We start from the raw sequence: 24,477 nt of genomic DNA, 5'->3' as shown, positions 1-24,477 counted from the left end.
TGCAGATGAAGAAATGAGGGGCCCAACACACACACAGAATATAGTTCCCCAGTTTCATCTTCGTCAAGGGTAATAATATACTGGGGAGAAACTATATCCGTGTGAGGATTCCTAATTTCCTTATAGTTGATTCTTGCCTCTGGTTGGGTAACCTTCCCCAAATTCCCCGGTTTCTCAGAAATTCTGGTTGGAGGATTCCGGGATTCGCTGCTTATTCCCATGTAATACCAGGACATATCTACCCAGGATTTCTGAGAAACCTGGGGGAAGTTATAGGAATGTTGCAACCTTAGACCCAAGCCAGACAAACACACATTCTTATGAAATTGAAAATTCTATTTTTTTATTTAATAGCTAAGAACAGGAAATCTACAAGCTGTACAGAAGAACATTCCTCAGCATGTCAAATGCCTATAAGAACACACAACAGCACATCATGAGAAACAATTGGTCATTTCAACAGCCTGACCCTGCCACCAGACAGGACAACATTCCTCAGCATGTCAAATGCCTATAAGAACACACAACAGCACATCATGAGAAACAATTGGTCATTTCAACAGCCTGACCCTACCACCAGACAGGACAACATTCCTACACATAACATTTACATTTAAGTCATTTAGCAGACGCTCTTATCCAGAGCGACTTAACTACAGACATCTGATTTCAATACCAAACATACATCAACATGACCACACCCTTTATGATAAGACAGCCCCCCCTCCCCACATCTCAAGTCAACTTGACATGAAACACAGTGTAGAAATGTCAGCAAGGTGCAAGGAAGGTTCATGATTGTGTGAGGATAACACACACGTACAGAAAATGCACACACACACAACCTTCGTGCAGAGCTGTTTATACAATGCTACATTAGCAATGTTTCCTCACATCTCACAGACAGGTCTGTGTTTAAACACGTTCTCAGCAAGCCTCTACAGGCTGTGTGAGATACAGGATCAAACCTATGAAACACTAGAACCAGGGTCGTGTTCAGTAGGGCACAACGTCGCAAAATGTATTGCAATGTTTATGTGTTCTGAGTTCAGGGAGTACCTCCCAGTTTGTTGTGTTCTGTACCAACTGAGCACCACGAAACTTAAAATACATGTATCTACAGCATGTGTGTGTTTGTGGTGTGTGTGTGTGAGTACGTGCAGTTTGAGTCAGTTGGGATCCCGTGGGTTGTGGGGGGGCTTCTCTGGGTCTGTGTCTCCCAGGAATGGACAGACTTTGTCAGCTGGGGCATCCGCTGAGCACCTGTCAGGAAATACATACAAATCTCAGCTGGAGAGACATTAACCAACAAGAGTCCAGTATTCCTCACAATGTGTGTCTCTATTGAACATGCGTTTTGGTCCAGGACTCTGGTTAGCAGGCCACAGACTGGGGGTTACGGTTATCCCACAGGCCACAGAATGGGGGTTACGGTTATCCCACAGGCCACAGACTGGGGGTTACGGTTATCCCACAGGCCACAGACTGGGGGTTACGGTTATCCCACAGGCCACAGACTGGGGGTTACGGTTATCCCACAGGCCACAGACTGGGGGTTACGGTTATCCCACAGGCCACAGACTGAGGGTTACGGTTATCCCACAGACTGGGGGTTACGGTTATCCCACAGGCCACAGACTGGGGGTTACGGTTATCCCACAGGCCACAGACTGAGGGTTACGGTTATCCCACAGACCACAGACTGGGGGTTACGGTTATCCCACAGGCCACAGACTGGGGGTTACGGTTATCCCACAGGCCACAGACTGAGGGTTACGGTTATCCCACAGACCACAGACTGGGGGTTACGGTTATCCCACAGGCCACAGACTGGGGGTTATGGTTATCCCACAGGCCACAGACTAGGGGTTATGGTTATCCCACAGGCCACAGACTGGGGGTTATGGTTATCCCACAGACTGGGGGTTACGGTTATCCCACAGACTGGGGGTTACGGTTATCCCACAGACTGGGGGTTATGGTTATCCCACAGACTGGGGGTTATGGTTATCCCACTGGGCACAAACTGGTTAACTCAACATTGTTTCCACATCATAAAAAAAAAAGACATTCGTATTTAATGACGTGGAATCAACATGGGAAACATTGGGGCGGCAGGGTAGCCTAGTGGTTAGAGAGTTGGACTAGTAACCGGAAGGTTGCAAGTTCAAACCCCTGAGCTGACAAGGTTGTTGTTCTGCCCTTGAACAGGCAGTTAACCCACGACCTACAGAGATTGCAAAACAATTCCTATAATGAGGTGCACATGTAGTTGAGAAGTCCAGCTTTTAACGTCAGTTTATGTTTCAAAGTGCAACAAAACCTTCACTGACCATGATCCTCGTGGTCTATATCGTCCAATCACAGAGCACTTACAAGTCACGTGACATGTTAGCTGCTATAAGGTTTCCATCAGACCACGTGACTTGTATCTGTTCTGTGATTGGACGATACAGACCGCAATGCAAAATAGGATTCGTTGTTTTTTTGCCTTCTAACTATGTACACAGTGTTGAACCATTGACTTTAAAAAATATATATAATAACCGTTTTTGTAAAGAGAATTCTAATCTTCTGAATTAATGGTTCACACCACTTTTGTAGCTATTCACCACTTGGAAACACGGTAATATGCATGTTATAATTTGTGTAGGCTGAAAATGAGTGGCCGTGTCAATTCCTGGAACCATAACCCACGGAAAGAGGGACGTTGCAGCCCGATAGAGGTAGAGGGAGAGTGAGAAAGGGGGAAAATAGCTGACCTAAAAGGAGAGATTACGTAACACACCAGCTGCCTGTGAACTCTTGAGTATAGCATTTCACAGTCAGCTGCTGTTGACGACGCACTGAAGAGAGACAACAAGTCGTCACCAACTAGTTGATCGCCACCTCCAAGGCATTTCTAGTCGATCCTCAAACCTTTCTGTAAAAACAACAACGATAAAGCCTTGTGTTCCTTGTTATTCACATCACACTGTTGGTGGTAGGTGCACTTGATTCACTCTGAGCGCAGGGTAGGCAAACTGTTGCCATTTTTTAACCGTTTCATGGGTACAAACTGCTTTCCTGGTGGGCCCAGAGAGCAAATCAAGTGTACCTCTGGCCAATCGGATGGCTCAGACGATTGTGTCTGCAGTAACGTAGTGGGCATAAAAGAAAGCTCCAGTAAAGTTGGTACTGTGAGATTTCAAAATGTTTAAAACCACAACTAGAGAGAGACTGTCAGCGAATAGAGCAAATGGCTGCTGTTTTTATTAGTGAGTTTAATGTTTACGTTCTTACTCAGCACTGTCAACACTTTGTATTCAACACTTTAATAGACTATTCAAATGCACCTTCTCCCTACTTCCACTCAGCACTACAACCAACACTGCAGCAGTAATGAATGAGAAGGAAAGTGTCTCTATAGACTCGTGTTGTTATTATTAGCTGCTTGGGTTTTTTAATATCAAGGAATATTTCACTTCCTCTGTTCATAGGAGTAACAACATGAATTTGTGCACAAGGCAGAAATAATGTGGTTCGACTCCAGTTTCGCCATCAGATGGAAGAAGGTTTCCCTTTATGGTCAGTATCAGTGGAGGAAAGGGAGAGTGGAGGGATGTTGAGAGACGGACCCTCAGTCTGCTGCTCTCAGCCCTCCGCTGAGACTGACCCTCAGTCTGCTGCTCTCAGCCCTCCGCTGAGACTGACCCTCAGTCTGCTGCTCTCAGCCCTCCGCTGAGACTGACCCTCAGTCTGCTGCTCTCAGCCCTCCGCTGAGACTGACCCTCAGTCTGCTGCTCTCAGCCCTCCGCTGAGACTGACCCTCAGTCTGCTGCTCTCAGCCCTCCGCTGAGACTGACCCTCAGTCTGCTGCTCTCAGCCCTCCGCTGAGACTGACCCTCAGTCTGCTGCTCTCAGCCCTCCGCTGAGACTGACCCTCAGTCTGCTGCTCTCAGCCCTCCGCCCTCCGCTGAGACTGACCCTCAGTCTGCTGCTCTCAGCCCTCAGCCCTCCGCTGAGACTGACCATCAGTCTGCTGCTCTCAGCCCTCCGCTGAGACTGACCATCAGTCTGCTGCTCTCAGCCCTCCGCTGAGACTGACCCTCAGTCTGCTGCTCTCAGCCCTCAGCCCTCCGCTGAGACTGACCATCAGTCTGCTGCTCTCAGCCCTCCGCTGAGACTGACCCTCAGTCTGCTGCTCTCAGCCCTCCGCTGAGACTGACCATCAGTCTGCTGCTCTCAGCCCCCTCCGCTGAGACTGACCCTCAGTCTGCTGCTCAGCCCTCCGCACTGACCCTCAGTCCTCTCAGCCCTCTGAGACGAGCCCTCCGCTGAGACTGACCATCAGTCTGCTGCTCTCAGCCCTCCGCTGAGACTGACCATCAGTCTGCTGCTCTCAGCCCTCCGCTGAGACTGACCCTCAGTCTGCTGCTCTCAGCCCTCAGCCCTCCGCTGAGACTGACCATCAGTCTGCTGCTCTCAGCCCTCCGCTGAGACTGACCATCAGTCTGCTGCTCTCAGCCCTCCGCTGAGACTGACCCTCAGTCTGCTGCTCTCAGCCCTCCGCCCTCCGCTGAGACTGACCCTCAGTCTGCTGCTCTCAGCCCTCAGCCCTCCGCTGAGACTGACCATCAGTCTGCTGCTCTCAGCCCTCCGCTGAGACTGACCATCAGTCTGCTGCTCTCAGCCCTCCGCTGAGACTGACCCTCAGTCTGCTGCTCTCAGCCCTCAGCCCTCCGCTGAGACTGACCATCAGTCTGCTGCTCTCAGCCCTCCGCTGAGACTGACCATCAGTCTGCTGCTCTCAGCCCTCCGCTGAGACTGACCATCAGTCTGCTGCTCTCAGCCCTCCGCTGAGACTGACCATCAGTCTGCTGCTCTCAGCCCTCCGCTGAGACTGACCATCAGTCTGCTGCTCTCAGCCCTCCGCTGAGACTGACCCTCAGTCTGCTGCTCTCAGCCCTCCGCTGAGACTGACCATCAGTCTGCTGCTCTCAGCCCTCCGCTGAGACTGACCATCAGTCTGCTGCTCTCAGCCCTCCGCTGAGACTGACCATCAGTCTGCTGCTCTCAGCCCTCCGCTGAGACTGACCCTCAGTCTGCTGCTCTCAGCCCTCCGCTGAGACTGACCCTCAGTCTGCTGCTCTCAGCCCTCAGCCCTCCGCTGAGACTGACCATCAGTCTGCTGCTCTCAGCCCTCCGCTGAGACTGACCATCAGTCTGCTGCTCTCAGCCCTCCGCTGAGACTGACCATCAGTCTGCTGCTCTCAGCCCTCCGCTGAGACTGACCATCAGTCTGCTGCTCTCAGCCCTCCGCTGAGACTGACCATCAGTCTGCTGCTCTCAGCCCTCCGCTGAGACTGACCATCAGTCTGCTGCTCTCAGCCCTCCGCTGAGACTGACCATCAGTCTGCTGCTCTCAGCCCTCCGCTGAGACTGACCATCAGTCTGCTGCTCTCAGCCCTCCGCTGAGACTGACCCTCAGTCTGCTGCTCCAGCCCTCCGCTGAGACTGACCCTCAGTCTGCTGCTCTCAGCCCTCCGCTGAGACTGACCCTCAGTCTGCTGCTCTCAGCCCTCCGCTGAGACTGACCCTCAGTCTGCTGCTCTCAGCCCTCCGCTGAGACTGACCCTCAGTCTGCTGCTCTCAGCCCTCCGCTGAGACTGACCCTCAGTCTGCTGCTCTCAGCCCTCCGCTGAGACTGACCCTCAGTCTGCTGCTCTCAGCCCTCCGCTGAGACTGACCCTCAGTCTGCTGCTCTCAGCCCTCCGCTGAGACTGACCCTCAGTCTGCTGCTCTCAGCCCTCCGCTGAGACTGACCCTCAGTCTGCTGCTCTCAGCCCTCCGCTGAGACTGACCCTCAGTCTGCTGCTCTCAGCCCTCCGCTGAGACTGACCCTCAGTCTGCTGCTCTCAGCCCTCCGCTGAGACTGACCATCAGTCTGCTGCTCTCAGCCCTCCGCTGAGACTGACCATCAGTCTGCTGCTCTCAGCCCTCCGCTGAGACTGACCCTCAGTCTGCTGCTCTCAGCCCTCCGCTGAGACTGACCATCAGTCTGCTGCTCTCAGCCCTCCGCTGAGACTGACCATCAGTCTGCTGCTCTCAGCCCTCCGCTGAGACTGACCCTCAGTCTGCTGCTCTCAGCCCTCCGCTGAGACTGACCATCAGTCTGCTGCTGACCCTCAGCCCTCCGCTGAGACTGACCCTCAGTCTGCTGCTCTCAGCCCTCCGCTGAGACTGACCCTCAGTCTGCTGCTCTCAGCCCTCCGCTGAGACTGACCTCAGTCTGCTGCTCTCAGCCCTCCGCTGAGACTGACCCTCAGTCTGCTGCTCTCAGCCCTCCGCTGAGACTGACCTCAGTCTGCTGCCTCAGCCCTCCCTGAGACTGACCCGTCTGAGACTGAGACTGACCATCAGTCTGCTGCTCTCAGCCCTCCGCTGAGACTGACCCTCAGTCTGCTGCTCTCAGCCCTCCGCTGAGACTGACCCTCAGTCTGCTGCTCTCAGCCCTCCGCTGAGACTGACCCTCAGTCTGCTGCTCTCAGCCCTCCGCTGAGACTGACCTGATCAGTCTGCTGCTCTCAGCCCTCCGCTGAGACTGACCATCAGTCTGCTGCTCTCAGCCCTCCGCTGAGACTGACCCTCAGTCTGCTGCTCTCAGCCCTCCGCTGAGACTGACCATCAGTCTGCTGCTCTCAGCCCTCCGCTGAGACTGACCATCAGTCTGCTGCTCTCAGCCCTCCGCTGAGACTGACCCTCAGTCTGCTGCTCTCAGCTCAGCTCCGCTGAGACTGACCATCAGTCTGCTGCTCTCAGCCCTCCGCTGAGACTGACCCTCAGTCTGCTGCTCTCAGCCCTCCGCTGAGACTGACCCTCAGTCTGCTGCTCTCAGCCCTCCGCTGAGACTGACCATCAGTCTGCTGCTCTCAGCCCTCCGCTGAGACTGACCCTCAGTCTGCTGCTCTCAGCCCTCCGCTGAGACTGACCCTCAGTCTGCTGCTCTCAGCCCTCCGCTGAGACTGACCCTCAGTCTGCTGCTCTCAGCCCTCCGCTGAGACTGACCCTCAGTCTGCTGCTCTCAGCCCTCCGCTGAGACTGACCTCAGTCTGCTGCTCTCAGCCCTCCGCTGAGACTGACCCTCAGTCTGTCTGCTGCTCAGCCCTCCGCTGAGACTGACCCTCAGTCTGCTGCTCTCAGCCCTCCGCTGAGACTGACCCTCAGTCTGCTGCTCTCAGCCCTCCGCTGAGACTGACCCTCAGTCTGCTGCTCTCAGCCCTCCGCTGAGACTGACCCTCAGTCTGCTGCTCTCAGCCCTCCGCTGAGACTGACCCTCAGTCTGCTGCTCTCAGCCCTCCGCTGAGACTGACCCTCAGTCTGCTGCTCTCAGCCCTCCGCTGAGACTGACCCTCAGTCTGCTGCTCTCAGCCCTCCGCTGAGACTGACCCTCAGTCTGCTGCTCTCAGCCCTCCGCTGAGACTGACCCTCAGTCTGCTGCTCTCAGCCCTCCTGAGACTGAGACTGCTCTCACCCTGACCATCAGTCTGCTGCTCTCAGTCTGCTGCTCTCAGCCCTCCGCTGAGACTGACCATCAGTCTGCTGCTCTCAGCCCTCCGCTGAGACTGACCATCAGTCTGCTGCTCTCAGCCCTCCGCTGAGACTGACCCTCAGTCTGCTGCTCTCAGCCCTCCGCTGAGACTGACCATCAGTCTGCTGCTCTCAGCCCTCCGCTGAGACTGACCCTCAGTCTGCTGCTCTCAGCCCTCCGCTGAGACTGACCCTCAGTCTGCTGCTCTCAGCCCTCCGCTGAGACTGACCCTCAGTCTGCTGCTCTCAGCCCTCCGCTGAGACTGACCATCAGATGCAGGCACCATATTAAAAAATAAAACATTATAAAATTAAATGAAATAATAAAAGCTAATTATTTAAAATGTAAACTCACTCATCTCAAGTAATACAGCAACTGATCTATTACCGCTGTGATCATAGAGCCTAGCTGAAATGTTGAAATATAATTTTAAAAAGTGGTCCGAAACAACAATGCATTAGCAGAACAATTCAAGCAAAGCAGTGCAGTAATAATGTATTGGGCCTATAGCTTACTGCACAAACCTTACTGCTACAGAACTGGTTCATGTTGGTTAATGTTGCATAGGCGTACATTTTTTAATAGTTGTGTTAAAGAAAATATATATATATAAGCGGTAGATCTGGACATTTTGACTCAGAAAAGGTTGGTGACCACTGCAGTAAGGAACACACACACACAGACACAGACACAGACACAGACACACACACACACACACACACACACACACACACACACACACACACACACACACACACACACACACACACACACACACACACACACACACACACACACACACACACACACACACACACACACACATCAGGGGTGTCTCACCCTCTGAAGACCAAAGGGAAGGGAAGGTTGGTAGATGAAGATTGGGCTGTCTGTCACAGTCCTCCAGCGAATCAGGGAGCGGCACACCACTGGTCTCCGGTAGAAACAGACACAGTCCCGCCCCAACAATGGGGCCACTCCCATAAAGGATCATAGCGGCCAATGGGATGGTTTCTCCTCTAGGACTGATCACCGCATTCAGGATACAGCCCACCCTGTAACACAGACACACCAAGCCCACACACTTCTGTCTGAAACACACACACACACACACACACACACACACACACACACACACACACACACACACACACACACACACACACACACACACACACACACACACACACACACACACACACACACACACACACACACACACACACACACACACACACACACCATACTTGCTGTGTTGATAGGATAACAGTAATAATTCAACTGACTCTAACCAGAATAGAAAGAGGAGTGGGAGGCCACGATGCACAACTGAGCAAGAGGACAAGTACATTAGAGTGTTTAGTTTGAGAAACAGACGCCTCACAAGTCCTCAACTGGCAGCGTCATTAAGTAGTACCCGCAAAACACCAGTCCCAACGTCACCAGTAAAGTTGAGGCAAAATTGCAAGGCAAAATTGCAAGGCAAAGTTGCAAAGAAAAAAAACATATCTCAGACTGGCCAATAAAAAGAAAAGATTAAGATGGGCAAAAGAACACAGACACTGGACAACACAGACACTGGACAACACAGACACTGGACAACACAGACACTGGACACAGGAACTCTGCCTAGAAGGCCAGCATCCCAAAATCACCTCTTCACTGTTGACGTTGAGACTGGTGTTTTGCGGGTACTATTTAATCAAGCTGCCATTTGATGACTTGTGAGGCGTCTGTTTCTCAAACTAGACACTCTAGTGTACTTGACCTCTTACTCAGTTGTGCACCGTGGCCTCCCACTCCTCTTTCTATTCTGGTTAGAGACAGTTTGCGTTGTTCTGTGAAGGGAGTAGTACACAGCATTGTACGAGATCTTCAGTTTCTTGGCAATTTCTCACATGGAATAGCCTTCATTTCTCAGAACAAGAATAGTCTGATGAGTTTCAGAAGAAAGTTCTTTGTTTCTGGCCATTTTGAGCCAGCGATCGAACCCACAAATGCGGATGCTCCAGATACTCAACTAGTCTACAGAAGGCCCGTTTTATTGCTTCACTAAAATCAGGACAACAGTTTTCAGCTGTGCTAACATGATTGCAAAAGGGTTTTCTAATGATCAATTAGCCTTTTAAAATGATAAACTTGGATTAGCTAACACAACGTGCCATTGGAACACAAGAGTGATGGTTTCTGATAGGCGTACAGAGACCCATTTATGTAGATATTCCAATTTCATCAATTCAGCCGTTTCCAGTTACAATAGTTATTTACAACATTAGCGATGTCTACACTGTATTTCTGATCAATTTGATGTTATTTTAAATGGACACATTTGGACACAACAAGGACATTTCTAAGTGACCCCAAACGTTTGAATGGTAGTGTACACACGTGGGTGATAATTGATTCATAGATGATGTGTCTATTTCTGTTTGCAGAGCATGTATTAATGTCACCTATGACTCAGCAGGATGAACAAGACATGAGGGAACTACATCAGAGCTGCTTGACTCAGCAGGATAAACAAGACATGAGGGAACTAGATCAGAGCTGCTTGACTCAGCAGGATGAACAAGACATGAGGGAACTAGGTCAGAGCTGCTTGACTCAGCAGGATAAACAAGACATGAGGGAACTAGATCAGAGCTGCTTGACTCAGCAGGATGAACAAGACATGAGGGAACTACATCAGAGCTGCTTGACTCAGCAGGATAAACAAGACATGAGGGAACTAGGTCAGAGCTGCTTGACTCAGCAGGATAAACAAGACATGAGGGAACTAGGTCAGAGCTGCTTGACTCAGCAGGATAAACAAGACATGAGGGAACTAGGTCAGAGCTGCTTGACTCAGCAGGATAAACAAGACATGAGGGAACTAGGTCAGAGCTGCTTGACTCAGCAGGATGAACAAGACATGAGGGAACTACATCAGAGCTGCTTGACTCAGCAGGATGAACAAGACATGAGGGAACTATGTCAGAGCTGCTTGACTCAGCAGGATAAACAAGACATGAGGGAACTAGATCAGAGCTGTGTGTCTCCTTGGATGAGATAGGGACTGACCAGTCCTGTAACACTAGCTATACATCAGGGGTCACACACACACACACACACACACACACACACACACACACACACACACACACACACACACACACCGTACCTGATGAGCGTAGGGAAGAGTTCGATGCCGTAGAGTACAGAGACAAACACAGTGGTCTGCATACACAGCTTCCCCACCAGGGCCAGAGTCATCACCAACCCTGGGACAGCTACACACACACACACACACACACACACACACACACACACACACACACACACACACACACACACACACACACACACACACACACACACACACACACACACACACACACACACACACACACACAGTTGGATCACTGGAGGTGTGTGTGTGTGTGTGTGTGTGTGTGTGTGTGTGTGTGTGTGTGTGTGTGTGTGTGTGTGTGTGTGTGTGTGTGTGTGTGTGTGTGTGTGTGTGTGTGTGTGTGTGTGTGTGTGTGTGTGTTTAGTTTATTTTAGTTTAGTTTATTTTTACAGGGACAGTGCACATTAATCAATGTTTCAGTAAAAGTGCCGGTTTTAGCCAGCCGGCTAATTTTCAACCGCAGTCCCTGGGTAGGTTATTAAAAACAATTACAATATAGACAATAGCACCATAGACATAGCAACATAGCAACATAGGACAAGCAAGACATAGCATTCAGACAGAGCAACATAGGACGAGCAAGACGTAGCATACAGACAGAGCAACATAGAACAAAAAGGTTTTCCACACCTCACAAGCTACAGACAACAGACAACATGGAAAGCGGCAACATACAGCTAGGGACCATGTTCACAAATCTGATTGACCTTTAGCCAGGTCTTCAAGCATTTTGTGAAAGTGTGATATGTGGTGCAGTTATGTGTGTCTGATGGCAGTGTATTCCAGACATGGGAAGCTCTCACAGAGAATGCAGATTTACTAAAGGTGCTTTTCCTTAGGGGAACTATACAGTCACCTCTCATGGCAGACCTTGTGGATCTGCTGCCATATGTCTGGGTTTTCTGTTTAACAAAAATATTGAGTGGAGGGGGAGCCAGGCCATTAAGGATCTTGAATACAAGACATGCGTCGGTGTATTGCACAAGATTTTCCCAACTCAAGAGCTCATGTTTTCTAAGGATGTGACAATGATGATGGCTATTGGGCTTCCTATCAAGCACTTTGAGAGCCTGTTTGTAGACAGACTGAATAGGTTTTAATGTTGTACAGCAAGCTTGGGCCCAACTAGTCAAGCAGTATGTTAAGTGGGGGAGTATCATAGATTTGAAGTACAGTTTTGCTACCTCTGTAGTCAAACAATTTCGTATAAATCGGAAATTAGCTTGATTGAATTTAGTTATTTGAATTACCTTTTTCACATGCTTTTTAAAAGAGAGGTTGGAATCAAGTATGATGCCAAGGTACTTAAAATCAGATACCACCTGGAGCTTCTCCCCTGACACATAGACATCTGGCTCAGTAGCATCTGTTGCCCTCTTTGTGTCTGACAGGTCTGTTCTACAGTATTTGTTTGATGCGTCTTTCCCCCCTGTGTGTGTGTGTGTGTGTGTGTGTGTGTGTGTGTGTGTGTGTGTGTGTGTGTGTGTGTGTGTGTGTGTGTGTGTGTGTGTGTGTGTGTGTGTGTGTGTGTGTGTGTGTGTGTGTGTGTGTGTGTGTGTGCTTACCGTAGAAGCGTGATGCGAGCAGGGACAGCAGGCAGAAGGAGCCACTGAGGAACAGGGATAGCATGCTGATTGGGCGTCTGCCCCAGCGAGCCAATAGGAATGGGACGAGCAGGCAGGGAGCCTCTGATAGGCCGCTGAAGAACTGAGCCAGGAAGACATCCACCCCGAAACGCCCGACATTCATACAGATACCGTAGTACGTCAGGGCTGATGCTAGCCTAACACACACACACACACACACACACACACACACACACACACACACACACACACACACACACACACACACACACACACACACACACACACACACACACACACACACACACACACACACACACAGGGGAAAGACGCATCAGACAAATACTGTAGAACAGACCTGTCAAATAGAATACAGAGGTATAATCTGACAGCCTCTCTCACACACACACACACACACACACACACACACACACACACACACACACACACACACACACACACACACACACACACACACACACACACACACACACACACACACACACACACACACACACACACACACACACACACACACACACACACACACACACCTACCCAATGTAACTCAAGATGACCAGGCGCAGTAGGATGGTGGGACTTCTCATGTGTCCGCAGTGGGAAAGTGTGTGTTCCTCCCATGTTTGTGTGTCTGCCTTTGGTGTGTGTGTCTCACTGTCAGGTGTGCGAGTCTCCAGTGGGTGTGTCTCACTGTCAGGTTTGCCAGTCTCCAGTGTGTGTGTCTCACTGTCAGGTGTGCCAGTCTCCAGTGTGTGTGTCTCCAGGTGTACTTCCTGCAGGTCCTTCGCCTCTGTGTCCAACAACTAGGTCAGAAAGACCACACACAGGCTTGAGTTGGGTTAGGGTACACTGGTGTGTGTGTGTGTGTGTGTGTGTGTGTGTGTGTGTGTGTGTGTGTGTGTGTGTGTGTGTGTGTGTGTGTGTGTGTGTGTGTGTGTGTGTGTGTGTGTGTGTGTGTGTGTGTGTGTGTGTGTTTGTACCAGGTCTAGAAAGCGTTTGTCCTCAGGACTGTGTCTCCTATACCCCTCCAGAGTCTCTGCTCTCCTCTTCAGGAGCAGCCAGTGAGGAGACTCAGGAATATAACTGAGAGAGAGAGAGTTATCATTATTATTTCTCTGTGAAACTACATTCCTATTTGCATAAGAATACCACATTATAGTCAACTCTGAACACTGTGTGTGTTACTCACTAGTAGAGAGGCAGACAGAGGATCTGTGGTATAGCCAGTCCCAGGTGTAGCTGTGTCCAGGTGTGTGTAAGGTACGCCAGCGGTGCCAATGCCATCATACCCAGGCTGAAGGAGAAGGACAGGAGGGCCGGGGGCCAAATACGATACCTGGGAAGGCTCCATTCCACACCTACACACACACACACACACACACACACACACACACACACACACACACACACACACACACACACACACACACACACACACACACACACACACACACACACACACACACACACACACACACACACACACACACACACACACACACACACACACCTTCCATGTGTTACAGTGTATGATTTACTGTGAGTGAGTGTGTGTGTGTGTGTTTGTGTGTTTTCTTTACCCAGGCTGAAGCTGCAGATATTGATACAGCAGCAGGAGACCCCGGCCAGACAGCGCAGGGTGAGGAAGAGGAGGGCGTGAGGAAGGACTGCCGGCAGCACAGCAGTCACGGCATTAACACACACACACACCAGCAGCACTGCTCGCTTACCGTACCTAGTCACGCGTGCGTACACACACACACACACACACACACACACACACACACACACACACACACACACACACACACACACACACACACACACACACACACACACACACACACACACACACACACACACACACACACACACACACACACACACACGCACACCTTCCATGTGTTACAGTGTATGATTTACTGTGCGTGTGTGTGCGTGTGTGTGTGTGTGTGTGTGTGTGTGTGTGTGTGTGTGTGTGTGTGTGTGTGTGTGTGTGTGTGTGTGTGTGTGTGTGTGTGTGTGTGTGTGTGTGTGAGAGAGAGAGAGAGAGAGAGAGAGAGAGAGAGAGAGAGAGAGAGAGTCTCACCTGTCAGAGAGAGCTCCTCCGAACAGAGATCCCAGCAGAAGGCCAGTCATGTAGATGGTCTGACTGTACGACATCACCTCCGAATCCATACACACTGTACCCTGTAACACACACTGACGTTTGTACCAGATAATGTCTTAGTCAGTGTTACAACATACAGCTAGATTACTATGTCCTCAGCCCCGGGCGATATTGACGATGTTTCCCTGAGACATGATGGTATTTCTTATCACTACTGTGTGTTGTGAAACGTCTTACCATGTGACACTCCTTTTAGTCACTTACTTTCTATTGTTGTTCCGTTGCCGAGGGGAAGCATTTCATTCCGTTGCCGAGGGGAAGTGTTTCGTTCCGTTGCCGAGGGGAAGCGTTTCGTTCCGTTGCCGAGGGGAAGCATTTTGTTCCGTTGCCGAGGGGAAGCGTTTTGTTCCGTTGCCGAGGGGAAGTGTTTCGTTCCGTTGCCGAGGGGAAGCGTTCCGTTGTCGAGGGGGAAACGTTTCGTTCTGTTGTCAAGGGGGAAGCGTTTCCTTCCGTTGTGGAGGGGGAAGCGTTTCGTTCCGTTGTCGAGGAGGAGCGCTTCGTTCCGTTGTCGAGGAGGAGCGTTTCGTTCCGTTGTCGAGGGGGAAGCACTTTGTTCCGTTGCCGAGGGGGGAGCATTTCATTCCACTCTCGAGGGGGAAGCGTTTCGTTCCGTTGTCGAGGGGGAAGCGTTTCTTTCCGTTGTCGAGGGGAAAGTGTTTCGTTCCGTTGTCGAGGGGGAAGCGTTTCGTTACGTTGTCGATGGGGAAGCGTTTCTTTCCGTTGTCGAGGGGAAAGTGTTTCGTTCCACTGTCGAGGGGGAAGCGTTTCGTTCCGTTGTCTAGGGGGAAGCGTTTCTTTCCGTTGTCGAGGGGGAAGCGTTTCGTTCCACTGTCGAGGGGGAAGCGTTTCGTTCCGTTGCCGAGGGAGAAGCGTTTCGTTCCACTGTCGAGGGGGAAGCTTTTCGTTCCGTTGTCGAGGGGGAAGCGTTTCGTTCCGTTGTCGAGGGGAAAGTGTTTCGTTCCGTTGCCGAGGGGGAAGCGTTTCGTTCCACTGTCGAGGGGGAAGCGTTTCGTTCCGTTGTCGAGGGGGAAGTGTTTCGTTCCGTTGTCGAGGAGAAAGTGTTTCGTTCCGTTGCCGAGGGGGAAGCGTTTCGTTCCACTGTCGAGGGGGAGCGTTTCGTTCCATTGTCGAGGGGGAAGCGTTTCGTTCCGTTGTCTAGGGGGAGCGTTTCGTTCCGTTGTCGAGGGGGAGCGTTTCGTTCCGTTGTCGAGGGGGAGCGTTGCGTTCCACTGTCGAGGGGGAGCGTTTCGTTCCGTTGTCGAGGGGGAAGTGTTTCGTTCCGTTGTCGAGGAGAAAGTGTTTCGTTCCGTTGCCGAGGGGGAAGCGTTTCGTTCCACTGTCGAGGGGGAAGCGTTTCGTTCCGTTGTCGAGGGGGAGCGTTTCGTTCCATTGTCGAGGGGGAAGCGTTTCGTTCCGTTGTCGCGGGGGAGCGTTTCGTTCCGTTGTCGAGGGGGAGCGTTTCGTTCCGTTGTCGAGGGGGAGCGTTTCGTTCCACTGTGTACCCCATTACAGTATATCATGTCTTTATGACTAATGATCAAACTGGGACTCTTAGGTTGTTTCCTAACACACACACAGAGCGATACATCTGACATACATTCTGGGAGTGTTTACTTGGTCAGTGAGTGTGTAGATGGCTGGCTCTGTAACCAGGTTACCCCGGCTATTTCCATGATTAAGTGTTCATTGACTCATCAATTGTTGATCGAGGGGAAGTTAAGAGTACAAACAGGAGGAATGCAATGCTGCCTAATCAGTGTTGATGACATTATATACTATCTGTTAATAAACTAAAGCTGGGTTTACACTGATTTAGACCATTATAATAACTGCCAATCATGTAGAAACTGGAAAGATTTTGCGGTTTACTCACATTCTCTCTTTCCGTGTCGTTCCCACCCGTAATCTCATCCTGTTGCGGTAACAATACCTGTAAAAGTGATCCGTTTACCTCGCGCACCTCCCATGTAGTCCAGTTCTGTGTATGGGCACTAGAAGATACTTCTCCAGAGGTTCGACTAGCGGCCGGTAACTCACCCGGGACGTTATTGCACGAGGAGGTTGCTCTGCTAACGGCGAAGAGGTCGAGGAAGAAGAGAAACGCCATGAAGAAGAATATGAGCGCAAGACGCCAGTACACCGCGAACTGCAACGGAGCCATAGTAGTAGGCGATCGTCTTTCACTATCTCTTTCTGCAGCTTTCACTATCTCTCTCTGCTTACCGCCTCTCTCGCGGTGTCACCGGACTGGTTAGATCGTAAAACTCCCAAGAACTCCCAGTCAACTGACTCCTCGGCGGAAGAAGTGCTGAAACAGCAAAGTCTAATCATAACAAATCGTGACGTCGTGGTCTGGACCTATAATCTAGTGTCGTGCACCAGATTTACAGAGGACAAGGTTACCTAAACCTATACCGTCTCTAGAACTACACAATTTATATTCTCCTTCTCTCTCTCGTCTCTACTCTCTCCTTCCCATTCACTGTCTCTCTCAATTTAATTCGAGGCGGCAGATACCCAAGTGGTTAGAGCATTTGGCCTATACCGAAAGGTTGCTGGTTCGAATCCCTGGGGTGACAATGTAAAAATCTGTCGTTCTGTCCCTGAACGAGGCTGTTGACCACCATTGTAAATAATAATTTGTTTTTAACTGACCGAGTTAATAAAAAAGGAAGAGGGGCTTTATTGGCATGGGAAAAGGCTACGGGAAGTAGTTTGGGGAGCTGCGTTTTTTAAGGAGAGTGGGGGCGAAGTGGGGTGTGTAGAAAAAAAACTCCAGTTGAAACACATTTACTTCTACACCATTTTAAAACTCTAAAATGCTATTTGGAGAACAGCAAAAAAACAAATGAAATGTCCCCCCAGACATTATCACCTCAATATTAAGTTTATATTAGGTCTGGCGTGCGGATTGGCGTGTACAATGTACTTCTCAACCTCGTCATACATAGGCTACATTGACCCGTTTGGCCTACTTGTGTAACAGTGCATAATAGCTGCATTAGAAACACTATCAAGGGCTACTTCAAATACAAACATCAATGTGAAGGTCACTGGAGCATAAAACAGCTCACTGCGAATGAAAACTACCATAAATCCCACAAAATGCATTGAAGAACAAGGCAAGGGAATGCATTGAAGAACAAGGCAAGGGAATGCATTGAAGAACAAGGCAAGGGAATGCATTGAAGAACAAGGCATGGGAATGCATTGAAGAACAAGGCAAGGAATGCATTGCAGAACAAGGCAAGGGAATGCATTGAAGAACAAGGCAAGGGAATGCATTGCAGAACAAGGCAAGGGAATGCATTGAAGAACAAGGCAAGGGAATGCATTGCAGAACAAGGCAAGAAATGCATTGAAGAACAAGGCAAGCATCAAAGGAATTCATTAGGACTACAATCGACAGGGATGCATAAAGACAACAACAAAATCCACCAAGGAATGAAGAAACATCTACACATTAAGGCCACGCCCATGATTCATCACACCTGAACGGACAGCGCCTCCATACAGGTAGACCTAGTGGAGCTCCGTGGGGTGTCAGTACAGTTTGACATAGTGGAGCTCCGTGGGGTGTCAGTACAGGTAGACATAGTGGAGCTCCGTGGGGTGTCAGTATAGGTAGACATAGTGGAGCTCCGTGGGGTGTCCCTACAGGTAGACATAGTGGAGCTCCGTGGGGTGTCCCTACAGGTAGACATAGTGGAGCTCCGTGGGGTGTCCCTACAGGTAGACATAGTGGAGCTCCGTGGGGTGTCCCTACAGGTAGACATAGTGGAGCTCCGTGGGGTGTCCCTACAGGTAGACATAGTGGAGCTCCGTGGGGTGTCCCTACAGGTAGACATAGTAGAGCTTCGTGGGGTGTCCCTACAGGTAGACATAGTGGAGCTCCGTGGGGTGTCCCTACATGTAGACATAGTGGAGCTCCGTGGGGTGTCCCTACAGCTAGACATAGTGGAGCTCCGTGGGGTGTCAGTACAGGTAGACATAGTGGAGCTCCGTGGGGTGTCCCTACAGGTAGACATAGTGGAGCTCCGTGGGGTGTCCCTACAGGTAGACATAGTGGAGCTCCGTGGGGTGTCCCTACATGTAGACATAGTGGAGCTCCGTGGGGTGTCCCTACAGGTAGACATAGTGGAGCTCCGTGGGGTGTCAGTACAGGTAGACATAGTGGAGCTCCGTGGGGTGTCAGTACAGGTAGACATAGTGGAGCTCCGTGGGGTGTCCCTACAGGTAGACATAGTGGAGCTCCGTGGGGTGTCCCTACAGGTAGACATAGTGGAGCTCCGTGGGGTGTCCCTACAGGTAGACATAGTGGAGCTCCGTGGGGTGTCAGTACAGGTAGACATAGTGGAGCTCCGTGGGGTGTCCCTACAGGTAGACATAGTGGAGCTCCGTGGGGTGTCCCTACAGGTAGACATAGTGGAGCTCCGTGGGGTGTCAGTACAGGTAGACATAGTGGAGCTCCGTGGGGTGTCCCTACAGGTAGACATAGTGGAGCTCCGTGGGGTGTCCCTACAGGTAGACATAGTGGAGCTCCGTGGGGTGTCCCTACAGGTAGACATAGTGGAGCTCCGTGGGGTGTCCCTACAGGTAGACATAGTGGAGCTCCGTGGGGTGTCCCTACAGGTAGACATAGTGGAGCTCCGTGGGGTGTCAGTACAGGTAGACATAGTGGAGCTCCGTGGGGTGTCAGTACAGGTAGACATAGTGGAGCTCCGTGGGGTGTCCCTACAGGTAGACATAGTGGAGCTCCGTGGGGTGTCAGTACAGGTAGACATAGTGGAGCTCCGTGGGGTGTCAGTACAGGTAGACATAGTGGAGCTCCGTGGGGTGTCAGTACAGGTAGACATAGTGGAGCTCCGTGGGGTGTCCCTACAGGTAGACATAGTGGAGCTCCGTGGGGTGTCAGTACAGGTAGACATAGTGGAGCTCCGTGGGGTGGAATTTCCCTATTCGGTTTTTGGACAGTTAGACATTTTCTGGGCACAGTTGAGATGGCCTACAATGCTTCTATGAAAATCATAACTGGCACACATATCTTTAGAAATTGTAGGATCAATTGTAAATTGTCAGTCATGTGAAAAAGGTTTCAGGTCCCCTGCTATAGATCTGAAATCACCCTTGTGGAACTGTGCATACAGTGACATTGTATTGCCACTAAAATTGTTGCTCTCCATTCAGAGATTGTTCTTACATTTACATTTACATTTAAGTCATTTAGCAGACGCTCTTATCCTTCATGTGTGTGACCAGGTCATTTGTGCATTCGCCAGTCTACATTATTTTCCAGTCTACATTATTCGCCAGTATACATTATTCGCCAGTCTACATTATTCACCAGTCTACATTATTCACCAGTCTACATTATTCACCAGTCTACATTATTCACCAGTCTACATTATTCGCCAGTCTCCATTATTCGCCAGTCTACATTATTCGCCAGTCTACATTATTCGCCAGTCTACATTATTCGCCAGTCTACATTATTCACCAGTATACATTATTCGCCAGTCTACATTATTCACCAGTCTACATTATTCACCAGTCTACATTATTCGCCAGTCTACATTATTCGCCAGTCTACATTATTCACCAGTCTACATTATTCATATTTGCCAGTCTACATTATTCACCAGTCTACATTATTCACCAGTCTACATTATTCACCAGTCTACATTATTCGCCAGTCTCCATTATTCGCCAGTCTACATTATTCGCCAGTCTACATTATTCGCCAGTATACATTATTCGCCAGTCTACATTATTCACCAGTCTACATTATTCACCAGTCTACATTATTCGCCAGTCTACATTATTCGCCAGTCTACATTATTCACCAGTCTACATTATTCATATTTGCCAGTCTACATTATTCACCAGTCTACATTATTCACCAGTCTACATTATTCGCCAGTCTACATTATTCGCCAGTCTACATTATTCGCCAGTCTCCATTATTCGCCAGTCTACATTATTCGTATTCGCCAGTCTACATTATTCGACAGTCTACATTATTCGTATTCGCCAGTCTACATTATTCGTATTCGCCAGTCTACATTATTCGTAATCGCCAGTCTACATTATTCGCCAGTCTACATTATTCGCCAGTCTACATTATTCGCCAGTCTACATTATTCGTATTTGCCAGTCTACATTATTCGTATTCGCCAGTCTACATTATTCACCAGTCTACATTATTCGCCAGTCTACATTATTCACCAGTCTACATTATTTGCCTGGCTCCATTATTCGCCAGTCTACATTATTCGCCATTCTACATTATTTGCCAGTCTCCATTATTCTTCAAGATACATTATTCGCCAGTCTACATTATTCGCCAAGATACATTATTCGCCAGTCTCCATTATTTGCCAGTATACATTATTTGCCAGTCTACATTATTCGCCAGTATACATTATTCGCCAGCCTACATTATTCGCCAGTCTCCATTATTCGCCAGTCTACATTATTCGTATTCGCCAGTCTACATTATTCGTATTCGCCAGTCTACATTATTCGCCAGTCTACATTATTCGTATTCGCCAGTCTACATTATTCGTAATCGCCAGTCTACATTATTCGCCAGTCTACATTATTTGCCAGGGAAGGGAAACATTCTGTGAATATTGAAGCATTACATTAACAAGGTGTTTTTGAAGATATTGAAAGATTTTGTACCAACAAGACTGCTCAGAGAAAGCATATATGCAGTACCAGTCAAATGTTGGGACACAGCTCGTCATTCCAGGGTTTATTTGTACTATTGTCTACATTGTAGAATAAAAACTATGAAATAGCACATATGAAATCATGTAGTAACCAAAAAAGTGTTAAACAAATCCAAATATATTTTAGATTCTATAAAGTAGCCATCCTTTGCCCTGATGACAGCTTTGCACACTCTTGGCATTATCTCAACCAGCTTCATGAGGTAGTCACCTGGAATACATTTCAATGAACAGGTGTGCCTTGTTAAAAGTTAATTTGTGAAATGTATTTCATTCTTAATCAGTTGTGTTGTGATAAGGTAGGGGTGGTATACAGAAGATAGCCCTGTTTGGTAAAAGACCAAGTCCACATTATGGCAAGAGCAGCTCAAATAAGCAAAGAGAAATGATAGTCTATCATTCAAGTGCAGTCGCAAAAACCATCTATGCTATGATGTAACTGGCTCTCATAACGACCGCCACAGGAAAGGAAGACCCAGAGTTACCTCTGCTGCAGAGGATATATTCATTAGAGTTACCTGCAACTCAGAAATTGCAGCCCAAATAAATGCTTCACAGAGTTCAAGTAACAGACACATTTCAACATCAATTGTTCAGAGGAGACTGTGTGAATCAGGCCTTCATGGTGGAATTTCTGCAAAGAAACCACTACTAAAGGACACCAATAAGAAGAAGAGACTTACTTGGGCCAAGAAACACAAGCAATGGACATTAGACCGGGGGAAATCTGTCCTTCTGTCAGATGAGTCCAGATTTGAGATTTTTGGTTCGAACCGCTGTGTCTTTATGAGACGCAGAGTAAGTGAACGGATGATCTCTGCGTTAGTGGATATCATACTTTTTGGAGAAATGTCCTCTGGCCTGAAGAAAAAAATATATAACTGTTTGGCCATAATGACCATTGTTATGTTTGGAGGAAAAGGGGGAGGCTTGCAAGCCGAAGAACACCATCCCAACCATGAAGCATGGGGGTGGCAGCATAATGTAGTGGGGGTGCTTTGCTGCAGGAGGGACTGGTGCACTTCACAAAATAGATTGCTTCATGAGGAATGAAAATTATGTGGATATATTGAAGCAACATCTCAAAACATCAGTCAGGAAGTTAAAGCTTGGTCGCAAATTGGTCTTCCAAATGGACAATAACCCCAAGCATACTTACAAAATTGTGGCAAAATGGCTTAAGGACAACAAAGTCAAGGTATTGTAGTGGTCGTCACAAAGCCCTGACCTCTATCCTATATAAAATGTGTGGGCAGAACTGAAAAAGCGTGTGCAAGCAAGGAGGCCTACAAACCTGACTCAGTTACACCAGCTCTGTCAGCAGGAATGGGCGAAAATTTTCCCAACTTATTGTGGGAAGCTTGTAGAAGGCAACCCTAGATTAGAACTCAACAACCCGGTCGCATTCTGCTTCGCTCCACAGGTAGTATCACATTTTAATTTCATTTCATTACAGTACAACGGTTTGATTTGTTTGATCGTAGCTAGCTACATAGCTAGCTACATAGCCGTCTTTGTATCAAAGATAATTGTGTAGTCTAGAGCAATTTTCTAGGTTAGCTAGACAGCTATTGTCGTTCTTTTAACGCAACGTAACATAATCAACACTGCTAGCTAGCCAGCTAGCCCCCGAATAGCAGCACTGTAGAAACTATTACACTCAACGGAACGACTTGATTAGTGTAGTGTCAACAACGCAGCCACTGCCAGCTAGCCTACAAAGTCAACAACGCAGCCACTGCCAGCTAGCCTACTTCAGCAGTACTGTATCATTTTAATCATTTTAGTCAATAAGATTCTTGCTACTTAAGCTTAACTTTCTGAACATTCGATACGTGTAGTCCACTTGTCATTCCAATCTCCTTTGCATTAGCGTAGCCTCTTCTGTAGCCTGTCAACTATGTGTCTGTCTATCCCTGTTCTCTCCTCTCTGCACAGACCATACAAACGCTCCACACCGCGTGGCCGCGGCCACCCTAATCTGGTGGTACCAGCGCGCACGACCCACGTGGAGTTCCAGGTCTCCGGTAGCCTCTGGAACTGCCGATCTGCGGCCAACAAGGCAGAGTTCATCTCAGCCTATGCCTCCCTCCAGTCCCTCGACTTCTTGGCACTGACGGAAACATGGATCACCACAGATAACACTGCCACTCCTACTGCTCTCTCTTCGTCCGCCCACGTGTTCTCGCACACCCCGAGAGCTTCTGGTCAGCGGGGTGGTGGCACCGGGATCCTCATCTCTCCCAAGTGGTCATTCTCTCTTTCTCCCCTTACCCATCTGTCTATCGCCTCCTTTGAATTCCATGCTGTCACAGTTACCAGCCCTTTCAAGCTTAACATCCTTATCATTTATCGCCTTCCAGGTTCCATCGGAGAGTTCATCAATGAGCTTGATGCCTTGATAAGCTCCTTTCCTGAGGACGGCTCACCTCTCACAGTTCTGGGCGACTTTAACCTCCCCACGTCTACCCTTGACTCATTCCTCTCTGCCTCCTTCTTTCCACTCCTCTCCTCTTTTGACCTCACCCTCTCACCTTCCCCCCCTACTCACAAGGCAGGCAATACGCTCGACCTCATCTTTACTAGATGCTGTTCTTCCACTAACCTCATTGCAACTCCCCTCCAAGTCTCCGACCACTACCTTGTATCCTTTTCCCTCTCGCTCTCATCCAACACTTCCCACACTGCCCCTACTCGGATGGTATCGCGCCGTCCCAACCTTCGCTCCCTCTCCCCCGCTACTCTCTCCTCTTCCATCCTATCATCTCTTCCCTCTGCTCAAACCTTCTCCAATCTCCTGATTCTGCCTCCTCAACCCTCCTCTCCTCCCTTTCTGCATCCTTTGACTCTCTATGCCCCCTATCCTCCAGGCCGGCTCGGTCCTCCCCTCCCGCTCCGTGGCTCGACGACTCATTGCGAGCTCACAGAACAGGGCTCCGGGCAGCCGAGCGGAAATGGAGGAAAACTCGCCTCCCTGCGGACCTGGCATCCTTTCGCTCTATCCTCTCTACATTTTCCTCTTCTGTCTCTGCTGCTAAAGCCACCTTCTACCACTCTAAATTCCAAGCTTCTGCCTCTAACCCTAGGAAGCTCTTTGCCACCTTCTCCTCCCTCCTGAAACCTCCTCCCCCTCACCCCCCCCTCCTCCCTCTCTGCAGATGACTTTGTCAACCATTTTGAAAAGAAGGTCGACGACATCCGATCCTCGTTTGCTAAGTCAAACGACA

At 49.4% G+C, this 24,477-nt stretch overlaps 1 protein-coding gene across 2 annotated transcripts; it reads right to left on the bottom strand.

Annotated features, from left to right (window-relative positions):
* Nucleotides 1–326: 326 nt before the first annotated feature.
* LOC124046759 (solute carrier family 22 member 6-like) lies at nucleotides 327–17,002 on the bottom strand. 2 transcript variants are annotated; one of them, XM_046367500.1, is made up of 10 exons: nucleotides 16,390–17,002; nucleotides 14,436–14,536; nucleotides 13,927–13,937; nucleotides 13,536–13,704; nucleotides 13,327–13,429; nucleotides 12,884–13,149; nucleotides 12,305–12,522; nucleotides 10,731–10,839; nucleotides 8,411–8,661; nucleotides 327–1,263 (listed from the first exon to the last, which is right to left on the bottom strand). In XM_046367500.1, exons 1-10 carry the CDS (start codon nucleotides 16,675–16,677, stop codon nucleotides 1,118–1,120), a joined length of 1,662 nt encoding a protein of 553 aa, XP_046223456.1. In that variant the 5' UTR covers nucleotides 16,678–17,002; the 3' UTR covers nucleotides 327–1,117. The 2 variants fall into 2 exon arrangements, with proteins under 2 accessions (XP_046223456.1, XP_046223455.1); XM_046367499.1 differs by having other exon boundaries at nucleotides 13,927–14,081; nucleotides 16,390–16,999.
* Between the last annotated feature and the right edge of the window lie 7,475 nt (nucleotides 17,003–24,477).

The sequence above is a fragment of the Oncorhynchus gorbuscha genome, linkage group LG10 (assembly GCF_021184085.1).
Source record: "Oncorhynchus gorbuscha isolate QuinsamMale2020 ecotype Even-year linkage group LG10, OgorEven_v1.0, whole genome shotgun sequence".
NCBI lineage: Eukaryota > Metazoa > Chordata > Actinopteri > Salmoniformes > Salmonidae > Oncorhynchus > Oncorhynchus gorbuscha.
This window is presented reverse-complemented; position numbering and strand designations above follow the sequence as displayed.

Excerpts from the sequence above, each read along its gene's own strand:
- LOC124046759 (XM_046367499.1), bottom strand. The coding sequence starts at position 16,677 with ATGGCTCCGTTGCAGTTCGCGGTGTACTGGCGTCTTGCGCTCATATTC. Across the intron at positions 13,150-13,326 it reads ACAAACGCTTTCTAGACCTG|TTGTTGGACACAGAGGCGAA; the intron begins GTACAAACACAC and ends TTTCTGACCTAG. Across the intron at positions 8,662-10,730 it reads CTCTTCCCTACGCTCATCAG|ACAGAAGTGTGTGGGCTTGG; the intron begins GTACGGTGTGTG and ends TGTGTGTTTCAG.